The 11,651-nt window shown below is 38.6% G+C and overlaps 1 protein-coding gene across 2 annotated transcripts; it reads left to right on the top strand.

The window, feature by feature from the left end:
* The first annotated feature begins 1,013 nt into the window (after positions 1 to 1,013).
* Positions 1,014 to 11,564, top strand: LZTFL1 (leucine zipper transcription factor like 1). 2 transcript variants are annotated; one of them, XM_056334400.1, is made up of 10 exons: positions 1,014 to 1,118; positions 2,699 to 2,823; positions 3,304 to 3,498; positions 3,977 to 4,037; positions 4,910 to 4,978; positions 6,366 to 6,431; positions 6,540 to 6,617; positions 9,032 to 9,190; positions 9,672 to 9,775; positions 10,587 to 11,564. In XM_056334400.1, the coding sequence occupies exons 1-10, from the start codon at positions 1,116 to 1,118 to the stop codon at positions 10,603 to 10,605; spliced, it is 879 nt and encodes a 292-aa protein (XP_056190375.1). In that variant the 5' UTR covers positions 1,014 to 1,115; the 3' UTR covers positions 10,606 to 11,564. The 2 variants fall into 2 exon arrangements, with proteins under 2 accessions (XP_056190375.1, XP_056190374.1); XM_056334399.1 differs by having other exon boundaries at positions 9,017 to 9,190.
* Positions 11,565 to 11,651: the final 87 nt, after the last annotated feature.

Raw genomic sequence — 11,651 nt, 5'->3', positions numbered from 1 at the left:
GACTATGGCAGCAGGAATACAGGCCAAGCAGTCCCTGTTCCCTGAAGAACAAGAGGTTGAAGGATGAGGACCGGGGTTCATACACAAGAGGAGGAGGAGGTGCATGGTATTTTCCGAAATATTACAGTTATGGATGCCAGTGCTCCTTTTTGCACATACTTGCTAATTCATTGGTCTGCTAGCCTGGTGTCATGAGCACAGAAGGCTGCCAGGCTGTCTATTCAGTTAAACAACCTCAACATTTTGATGTGAAGGGACAGGTCCTCGCATGAGTCCAAATGTGGCTCTGACTGAGCAGCAGGCAGGGCAAGGCTGGAGACAAATGCCCTTGCCAGCAGCACTCCCCTATCCAGAGGGGAAAGGCAGTCTGTCAGGAGCGAGGACTTCAAACCCTACCTTATGTATCAGCTAAAACCTGTGTTTTGAGTCAGGCTTGAGAATGAACGGGCAGCAGGTGTGTTTGAAGAGCATGCTTTCCCCTTCGGAGAGGGCCCTGCAAGGCAAAGGGTGCACACGTGGAAACAATTAGTTCTGGCTGTGCTAAGTGCGTACTCAACTTAGTGCTGTGTATAGCAACAATACAGACTGGAAGCATCAAATTCCTCGAGAATTGGACTGATTGCCACATCAAAAAAGACGGGTCACATCTTTTAGCCCGTGGAGACGGATAACTTTTTGGAAGTCCAGGTGTTACTTGGCTTTCTTTAACAATATTTTTTCTTTTGCCTTGCCCTGCCGTGCCTTCTTTCTTCTCCCTTTCCACTTTCTCGCCCCCTCTTCGTTTCAGCCCCAAACTAGAGCCTTTTCCAGGAGGGCCCTTGCCGCACAGGAGGCAAACTGCAGGGTCCCACCAAACCCCTCACACACGCGTGCGGACGCCCCCGGGCCGTCGCTGTGCCGCTACCCAGCCGCAGCGGGCTGTGCACGTACAAGGGCTTTTCAGAGGGCACCGCCGGGCGCTATTGCACACGCGGGGCACGCCCCGGGGGCGGGGGGTCACGTGGGCGGGCAGCCGCCAATAGGAGCACAGCAAGGGCACTCGCGAGGCTTCGCTCTCCATAGCAACCGGCTGCGCGCAGCCCCGCGGCGGTCCGGGCGCCGGCGGACGGGCCGCCATGGTGGGTAGCGCGGCCGCCCGCGGCTCCGGGTGGCATCACGGGGCAGAGCAGTGCCGCGGCTGTGATGGGGGGGCTCCGTGCCGCCGGAGGCCGGGCAGGGGGGCGGCCCGGTGGGGTCCGGCCGCGGGAAGGGGTGGCCCGTCGTCGTGCGGGAGCGGCTGGCGGGGCCGCTGCTGCCGCCTGGCGCCCTGCGCGTCCGCGGCACCCCAGCTCGGCCCTGCGCAGGGCGGCCCCGGTGGCGGCCCCGGTGGCTGACTGGGACATCACGAGTGGCTTTGGCCATTTATTTGTTTATTCAAATTTTGGGGGTTTAGGTTTGGGGGTTTTTTTTCTTGGTTTTTTTTTTTTTGGGGGGGGGTGGTGTTTGGGGGGGGTGTTTTTTTGTGGTTTTTTAGTTTTAACTTATTTGTTAGTTTAATTTCCTTTCGAGGCTGCTTTCTGGATAGTGAGGTTTCAGCGCTGGTGTTGGTGTACATCTTCCTTTCTCTCCGTGCCGGACAAAAATTTGTCACTTAAAGCTCAGCAACAGCAAAGGGAGCGTTAATCGAGCTTTTCATCTGTTCTCTCATGTGCAAGATGTGGGACTCTGGGGGAGACACCAGACTTGCAGCCACATTGTGAGAGCTTGCGTTTACTGCTGTTGCTGTTTCCTAGACCACCTGTAATTTCCAGGCAGTCAAGATCTGTGCCCCCTTTTTCAGTATCGTTCATCCCGGTATCATAGTATTGCATTTTTACCGAAGCTACCCTGTGCAGTCAGATTAATAAGGACAGGGTGATCAGATTAACTGTTTGCCTGAGTTGCCACGTTGCTGTCTCCAACACCAGCAAGACTAACCAAGTCCATTGGAGAGAAAGAAATGGGCTTCACCTGTGGTTGCATCAGCTCTCCAGGGACTGTGCTGATAACCTGTTTGTGCCCTGCTCTGCCTCATTGTGACTTGTGCTACCTGCATGAGCAAGGCTTACTCCAGTGTCATTGGCCATGCCAGTAGTCTTTCTTCTGAAAGAGAGGTATACATAGTAGGGCTAGTTAGCCAAATCTAAAAACACTTTCTTCTTATTTTGCCCTGGGAATATTTGTCTCTGGACAAATAGGCTGTTGAGAAACAAATGCAGATGGGAAGTCTCAAGATTTTACATATAAACTAACAGAGGAACATAACATACTTTCCTGTATATTTTTGTTAGTACCTATAAAAGATGCATCATTCAGCTGCATTATATATGTGCACACGTAATACAAAGACAAATTTATCCATGAGTTTCCTCTCCCCTACAGTCCTCCTGCTTTTGATCCTCTGATTTTCTCTGTCTCTGATTTTGTATGACTTTTCTGAGGGTACTGGTCACTTGAGGCCTTACTTCCAAGTACTGGCACTTTTAAAGTGGGGGCACTTATATGAGGTATATGTAGGGATTACACGTAGGAAAATGTGGTGTTTTTTTAACATACTAGTTAATGTGATAAACCCTATGAAGGCAAGCATAGAAACTAGTCAGAAGGGAAGTCTTCACAATGCTTATGCTCCTTTTTACTTGGTATATATTTGTCTTTGTGCTTATATCCTTATCCACAGGCAGAGCTGGGCCTTAATGAGCACCACCAGCATGAAGTCATCAACTACATGCGCTTTGCTCGTTTCAAGCGTGGTCTGTGTCTCAAAACAGTGGACTCTTGTTTCCAGGACCTTAAGGACAGCAGGTAACATAAGGGACAGTTCTACCCAAGAATAGAGCAAAACGTGCTAGCAATACTTGCAGGTTTAAATGATTTATGGGGCAACTTTTTTCCATTTACATTTGTACGTTCTTAGGGAGGAAGAAAGACCCAATAATTTTGTGAATGTTACAAGTCAACTCCTTTTAAAACTGATTTGTTCAAAATAGATATTGATAGCATGACATTGCTTTATGTCTTGCTTCAAAAGACATGTCTAAATTTATGTCTAAATTTGATGCAAGGCTGTAACTGAAGTAATATTTGTGATTGTAATGTTTCCAAGGGAAAATTTAAGCACAGTAACCAATTAGCAGTGCCATGGTCATCTAATAGCTACTGACAGTGGATGTTTTCAGAAGGACATTGCATTGTATAAGAATGATACCTGCTTGAAGAGATCTCATAACAATGCAAAATTGTTGCTGTTATCATACATGACTCATCTTGACCACTTTGTTTTAGACTTGTTGAGGAGACCTTCACAGTTGATGAGGTGATAGACATGCTGGATGGACTGCAGACTGTTGTACACAGTGAAGTGGAGTCAGAGCTCATAAATACAACTTACACCAATGTTTTACTTCTGCGGCAGCTCTTTTCGCAGGCTGAGAAATGGTACCTTAAGTTACAGACAGACGTCTCTGAATTGGAGAATCGGTAACATATATTGGACTATGCCTCTCAATAAGAAAACTTGAGCGTTGACTATTTGCATTCTTTTCCTAGCCATAGAAACCTATTCTTTTACTCTTGTATCAATGATAGTCAGTTTAAAGTCTTTAATCTGTAAAGTAGCAAGGTACACAATAATTTCAAATTTGTCAGGAAGATGTTTTTATTGGTAATGCTTTTACTTGAATTAATCGGTTCAGAGCAGGTGATGGGATTTGATTAAAAAGCCATTGTTGTCTGAATAGATTATATTTTAATCAAGGATACTAAATCTCACAGTTGTAATGCATATACCGTACCATTGCGTGACATGATTTGTTGCATTTATTGTATTTGCTTAGGACTTCATTCTGTACTGAATCTTACATGCAATAAAGAGCATAGCATCAGCCTGGTAAAATGTGTTTCATAGCGTAGCTCTTTTACTAAATAAATACTTCCTTTTTTTTTTTTTTTTTTCAAGAGAATTGTTGGAACAGGTTGCTGAATTTGAGAAGTCAGAATTTACATCTTCAAACAAGAAGGTAGAGTTTTATTTTCATCAAATCCTAATCGATTGTCACGTGGAGTCATTACAGATGTTTAAAATACTTAGTACTGACTGTTTGTGCTTAAGTGAGAAAAAGAAAACACCCACCCTTTTTCAAAACAATCTTTGAAAGTGTCCAAATAGTAGCATTTTGCAGTTTGGCTTCTGGGCTCACACTGAATTGCCTTGGCTGTTCCCACATTGCAGATTCTGCATAGCTGGGGCATGCCTCATAATCCTTATCCCAAAGTCAGCCAGACCAGGGATGTGTTGGAGCATCTGCTCCTGGGTTCCCTTCTCCTGGAAACTGGGGTGAGACTGGGACATGCGTTTGTCCCAACATGGAGTCAAGAGCTGAGAAGATTCCGCAACACTCTAGTTTATCTTGAATGACTGCACCTTACTTGGTTTGTAGTGTAAAGGTACATTTAGTTAATATATATTATATTTAAATACTTACGAAAATTATTTAGAGCTGTAAAAATATTTTTGACTTTTACAATCACTCAAATATTTTTTCTGTTTTCCTTACTCCTTTGTCTTTTGGTTGCTGCAGTATCAGTAGTCTTTTGTAAACTCAAGTTTGCAATCCTGTTATGTCTCTATGCGGTATTTTTGTGTAACTTTAGCTGAAAGTGAAGTATATAACTTAGGGGCCAAGTTACCATTAAAAAATGGACTTGAAATAAAAGGTCTTTCATTTGCTTTACAAAGTGAAGTTGAATTGGCTGTCGTTAGTTTATATATACATACATATATATATATACACACACATAGGTAGATAGATAGATATACAGGCTGAAGGAATACTTTTCTTCCTCCTGCAAATCTGTATGATTTTTTTATTACCCTTTGTTATTTCTTTAGCCCAGTGCAGATCTCATTAAACCAAAACTGGCTCCATTAAATGAGGGTGGGTCAGAGCTGCTAAACAAGGTAAGAACTTGTCTGTTCATGCAGTTGTGGTCAATGACCATTCTTCATGTTCAACTGAACAGGATAGCTGTACAGTAATGTTTGTATAATGTCCCTGTCTCTGTATAGATGTCAAGGTAATGTAGTGGAGAATGTAAGGTAAAATGCTAATAAATTAATAAATATTGGACAGCATTTTAAAGTTATTGTGCAGTTATGGTCTCTAATACGTATGACAATATTGACCTTCCTTTTGCAAAGATGTTTTGGCCTTTGCAATTATTTATTTTTCAGTTTGATGAGGTAAATTAATAGAAACCAGTATTCAGTTTGTTCTGTGCAGCTGGCTGGCTTTCCAACAAGGAAGTGAACTAAAATATGTAGCTGGCTGAAATTATTAGGTTATTGAACATGTTCTGTATCACTCACAGTTTTTTAAGTTGGTTAAATTCCTCCTAAAGAAACTGTCACTTAAAGAATTTGGAATTTACTAGTTTTGAAAATGTCTGATTTCCCACTTGCTAAAGATTTTCAGAATTACAAAACACATTCTAGTACTTAATGGTATCAGTAGTTTTTATTAGGTATTGAACTCTTTAGTTCAACTGAAGCTTTTTTAAATGACACACTTATTAGAATACACTTTTAAGTTATGGGCAGTCAAGATATTTAGCGAGGAGTTGTGTTTTCTGTCTTCTAGCCGGCATTACCAAAATGATCTGTCAAGTAGTGTCCGAATCAAATTGGTTTTACCCATTAAGATAATTAAAGCATTCAAGAATTCAGACTTGTAGATCAGTGTAGTTCTCTTTCAAAAAAAAATTCAAAATCTGTTTCGTAACAGTTTTTGTTGAATATGTGCATCCGATGTCTTTTTTTTTTTTTTTTTTTTTTTTCAAAAACAGTTCAAAGTTTATATGATGAATTTACTCTTGACTGATAAAACATGGTTATTTCCTGTGATACAGAACATGACAAGCGGTAACCTGGATTTGTCTCCTTTTAAACTGGAACTATGAACAAGTTCTTACTTGCCTGTTGATTGAAAATACAAATGAAGAGCAACAATGAGATCTGCATCTTTGAATATGCCATTTTCTTTATTGTGAATCTTGATATTAACAAGACGCTGAGCTCACTAATCTCAATTCAGTAAAGCATGTGCCAAATTTAAATGAAGAGTCCTATATATTAGAGGAGAATTGGAGACTTAAATGTCTTGCTGACTGAGGCAGAAAACACAGTAAATAAATGGATAACTGATTTCTTATGAAGGCCATTTTTGTAAGCATTTAGGAGCTTGTTTGCTTTCCTAAGATATGAATTGAATTTTCTTACCTGAAATATTTGGAAAATTCAAAATATCACAGGAGTGTTCACAAACTTTTTCTCATTCATTAACCCAAAGACTGTTGCTTGCCTCCAAGAAGAAAATGAAAAATTGAAGACCAGACTCAAGACCATAGAAACACAGGTAAATTCCCTGTAAGCTTAGATACTTAATCCTGTTTACATAGAATCCCATTCTTAGGTTTTCAATTAACGTATGTTTCTGAGGTTTTATATTTTCAATGTATCACAGGCTACAGCTGCACTAGATGAGAAGTCCAAGCTAGAGAAGTCACTGAAGGATTTACAGATGATCCAAGGAGATCAAAAGGTAAATATATCAAAATTTCCCCCCACCCCTCCAGTTTAACGCAACTGTTGCCTGTATGTCTAAAAAGTTGGTCTGTGTGGTATGTTTCTCTTTTGGCAAATATAAAAGTTCAAGTTAGTATTGTCATGTTCCTGCTGATGTTGTCTGGTCCTGCTGATCTGTCAGTCAGCAGATAACCCAGAACATTAGCTGATGTTGTGACATGTATTTTGTGTCACATAGGACATGCTAAATTATTATCAGAAAGCAGTATTCCAGGTCCTATCTGGAAGTAGTATTCCAGAGTGCTATTTGTATTAACAGATACAATTGTTAGAATAGTATCTAGAATGATATCTAACCTGGTTTCCATAGCAACAATAAACCACTAATTCTTTCAAGCATTTGTCATGTTTGGTACTGACATGGACAAGCCAGACTTGCTGCTTCTCACTTCAGATTTTAAAAGCCTAAATACTGACATGTAAGTGTCCTATATTCTTAAAGATCAATTAAGTTTTGCTACAAATGTCAATGATCATGGGTCAGATGGCAAATGTTTGATTTTATGTAGTTCTGTCCATATCAACGTACTGTCCAAAATGGTTCGTCGTTTATTTTTACTACTTGAGGTTCTTAATCTTGAAACATTGTGATTTGCTGCTGCAGAAATCAAGCTGTAAAAACCTAGAAGGCATGCAGGTTGACAGACATAAATCTGTTCAGGTCACCTTAGTAGTTTAAGTTTATACCTTTATTTCGTCAATAATTAGTTTTCTAAGGATTGTTCATGTGTGATTGTTTCTTAAACTTAAAACATTTTAGTTCAAACTTTTAACAAAATTAGAGCACTTTAATCCCATTACTTTGAGAAAGTGACTTTTGTAAAATTCCTGCAGTGTTTACAGATTTGGAAGTGAATTTCAATATCATAAAAATTTCCACTTTAATTTTCACATTTTAATCCTGATTTCTTTTTATTTTGCTTTCTAACTGGTTTATGGTATGTACCTGGCTTTCTTAATGTGTTAAGGTTTTATCTAGTAACTTTCAAAATCTGTATTCAATAATATTATTGAATAGGGAACTTAATTTATCAGTCATGGCAAATATTTTTATCTGTTTTGTTAAGCCTTAAAATATTAAAGGGGTTTATTAAATCCTGGATAATAGTATTTGTAGTTTTAGAAGATTGAAACTAAGTCTCATCCTACTTTTCTGGTTAAACATGAATTGGCTTCCATGTCAGAGCTGCTGAGTATCTTCAGCTTTCATGTCCTAATTTCCTCTCTATAATCTATCACTTGCTTTTACAGCTTTTACATTTTCTCAGCAGAATTCTACCTTTTCTTTTTTCTTAATAGTTAATATGATTCTACACACCAAGTGTGAACAACAGTTTGGGAGTAACTGCTCTGTTGTATCGGTTTAACTTGAGGATTTAGAATTTTTACATAGTTGACTTATGTCACAGTTTAGAAAAACGATCACTGTCTATTCTGATCTGAAACACTATACAGTGTAGTGCTTCTCAGCATTGCAGCCTTGGACTCTGTATCAAAATGCAAAATAGCTTTTCTTCTGTACAGGTACTATTATCAAGTGGTTTCCTATGCTCAAATCTTACCTTCCGCACAGAAAAATGAGCAGAGCTTCCTTAGTTTTAGATTTTTGTTTTTTAAAGCGCTGCTGGTTCAGCGTCATTCTGAGTCACTATACTTTTGACAGTTTGAAGTTGAGCTTTTAAACCTGAGAGGGTGTGTGTTTGTTTTTTAAATGGAAATCCATTAAACAGTGACATGAATATAATGTTTTGTGACCCAGAACTGATGTCCAGAAGAATTTGGGTTGTTTCTTCTCACAATGAAACAGGAAAGTTGCTTTACTAGCAACTTTTTGGCTCTTTTTGTAATGCATCTGGTAACAGAGCAATATTGGTACATGATCGATAATATGAGCCTTAACACTTTCATCCTGTTCTACTTGTACTACACCAACAGCTTCTGAAATGTCTGTGATATTTTACCTGCTTTAAAAATAGATTATAGCATAGACATTCAGATCTTAGACTGTAACTTACTTCTGTACGCTAAATAACTTCTTGTGATATGCTTCATCCTGTGGCTTCACCTAATTCCTAAGGCAGTAAAGTACAAGAACTTGAAATCTCAACTTGGCAGAGAGGTCATTCCAGCCATCTTTAAAATGCATTAATTAACTTTTTTTCTCAAAGTTAGTGCTTTAAGTTTCATTTTTTCTTTTTCCCAGTTAGAGCACTTCTAATTTAGGCTTTACAGGAAAAATGTGAACATAATTATTAAAAATTAAGATGTATTCACTTTATGTGGAATTCTGCATTTGACATTTTAAATATTTCTTCTCTTGCATTTGACATATTTTAAAAACTTCTTCTATTGAAGGCTAATGCAAACCAGGATATCGCTGAACTGGAGAATAAAGTGGCAGCTTTGAAATGCCAGTTTGAGAAGACTTTGAATGACTCTACTGCAAACCAAAAATTCTTGGAAGAGAACTTGGTGACAACAAAACATGACTTACTTAAGGTTCAGGATCAATTGTCCACAGCTGAAAAGGTTAGCGTTTTATTATAATGTAAACATGAGATCCTTACGTTTTAAATTATTAGTAATTTAAGAAACATATGCTACAGGATGCAGGGTTTACTGGGTCACACTTGTGCCTGCATATTTTTGTTATTTCCATGGGAAAACATGTTATATGTAAAATAACAAAAACACAACTAAGTGTGTGGTTATAGCTAGATGAATACTTAAAAATTGCCTATTTGTCTGCATAGAACTTTTTGAATAAAATGTGTATTCCCAGTCTTCAGAAGACTTTTAGCCTGATTTCATTAGAAAATAAAGTTTGTGTTTCTCAGTCTCTCCCAGTAATCTCATTTGAATCTACTAGCTGACTTCGTCTAAATTTGAATAAATTAAAGAAACTACTATTCTGAAACTTGAGGAGGAAAAGCAAGTTATCTTTTTCAAAAAGCATGTTAGCCTTGTTTTCGTAATATGTAAATAATATGTTGATGGTGTTATTATGTAGGAACTGGAGAAGAAATTCCAGCAAACAGCTGCCTATCGCAACATGAAAGAGATTCTCACTAAGAAGAATGAGCAGATAAAGGATCTACGTAGAAAGCTTTCCAAGTAAGTGATGCTGTTCTGCCTGTCCAAAGAGGATCCTTGTTCTGGATCCATGTTCTGCGCCCGTTTTCTTTTTGGAAATGTGAAGCTGTCTCTAGAGCAGGCTGTAAGTTTTCCCTGAAAAAGAATTTCAGGTAGGCTGTTCCCTGCTTTTTGGCAAGCCAGTCCTTTTAATGGGTGCTAGGTGAATAGGACTGGTGTGTGCAACAGCGGCTACCTTGTAGCAAAGTCATGAGAGAATTTAGTATGAAGAGGATACAAAGTATTCATGGGTGTGGTAGATAAGGCCCTAAGTGCTACACACAGAGGTAAAGATGGGAGATGTACCAGATGCTTCGGCATTATCTTATTTCTTCCACACGTGTTAATGGACATGGAAGTCCACGGTATGTAAGCAGGATTAGGCCTGTATTGAGTAAAGGAGGATGCGCCGTGGCCATTGTATTGCATAGAACACTATCATTCTGCAAATGTCAAGTGAACTTTGGCAACATGGGTGCCTTAGACCTGTGCAGTAGGACAACAGAGGTAGAACTTGAAAACTTCTGTCTAAATTTCTCTCTGTGTTTTGGGATTTGTGGTTAAGTTTCTGGTCGTTCCTTCATTCTACTGTTTGCTAAACCAGCCAATTTTAAAAGGAGAAGATATTCTCAAAATTATGTATGTTTCTCTGTGCCCCAAGTCGTACAGTGAACCTTAACAGGAATGTGTCATTAGTGGGAGTAATTTGTTACTTGGGTTTCATATTTTCTTTAGAGCCAAAATGTCTCTTGGGTATTTTCTGTTCTAATGATTTTATTTGTTTAATCCTCAGATATGAGCCAGAGGACTAAAATACTGAAACCATCTGATCTATTAGAAGCTGCCATGGAAAGAAAATGTAGACTGGTATTATTTTTCAGTAATTTTTGGTTTGAATGGTATATTTTTTCCTTCTAGTGCTTAAAGTAACTTTTTATTAATACTAATAACATGCTGAAACTCCTACCTTACTTTCTTGTAAACCTACAATTTATAGGTATTAGTTTCTGTAACCATGGTTTTAATTTTTAACCATCAACGTTCCTTGAGAAATAGCAAACAGGAGCTTATTGAAGAACTGACATAATTCCCTACAAAGAAAGGAGTTTATTTTTATTAAGAAAAGAGGAAAAAAAGAAAAAAAAGAAGCATTAGGGTTTTTTGATGTCTTTGAGGTGGACCATTGTTACTTTTGTATAGGTAGTGTAGCCATGAAGTGGCATTGTATGTGAAAATGCCGTCAGTGGAAGTAAAAAGTAGGAGGAAAAAAAATGTAACCCACTGATTCTGTAATGTTGTTTCATGCCAGACATGTCATAACTCAGCAAATAGGGTCAGTAATATTTTCTAGAGAGTGTTCATTAGATTGTGAGGTAAATACTTCATAGCAGAAGCGCTGGACCCTTTCAAATAAGGCCACTAATTGAAGTTACGCTTTTTCACTTGAATTTATTTGAAACAAAGTTGAATAGCAAAAGACAGATTCTGATTTTGCCAGTATTCTTAACATTAAGATGATCATCTGAAAACACATAGGGAAGTTGCTAAGGGAGCAACTTTCTTGGGAAATCAGTGGGTTTAGATGGTTATCATCTCCTTTCTTAATGTAACCTGACCAGAAAACAGCTTACTTCTCTCAAGTCTTTTACTCATAATCCTCTGCCTTGCATTTATCTGGCAGCCTCTTAATAGTGCATTCTACTTGTCAATCTGTCTCTGTTCATATGTATGTTGTATTTTACTCCAAATAAAACCATTACATTTTCAAACATTTAATCTTTAAGGAGCTGGATTTTTTTTATAGGAATGTTTTGCATAGCTGTTTTCTTAAGTATCTGTAGAAAGGAGTAGCAAACCA

The sequence above is a fragment of the Falco biarmicus genome, chromosome 4, assembly GCF_023638135.1.
Source record: "Falco biarmicus isolate bFalBia1 chromosome 4, bFalBia1.pri, whole genome shotgun sequence".
Lineage (NCBI taxonomy): Eukaryota > Metazoa > Chordata > Aves > Falconiformes > Falconidae > Falco > Falco biarmicus.
This window is presented reverse-complemented; position numbering and strand designations above follow the sequence as displayed.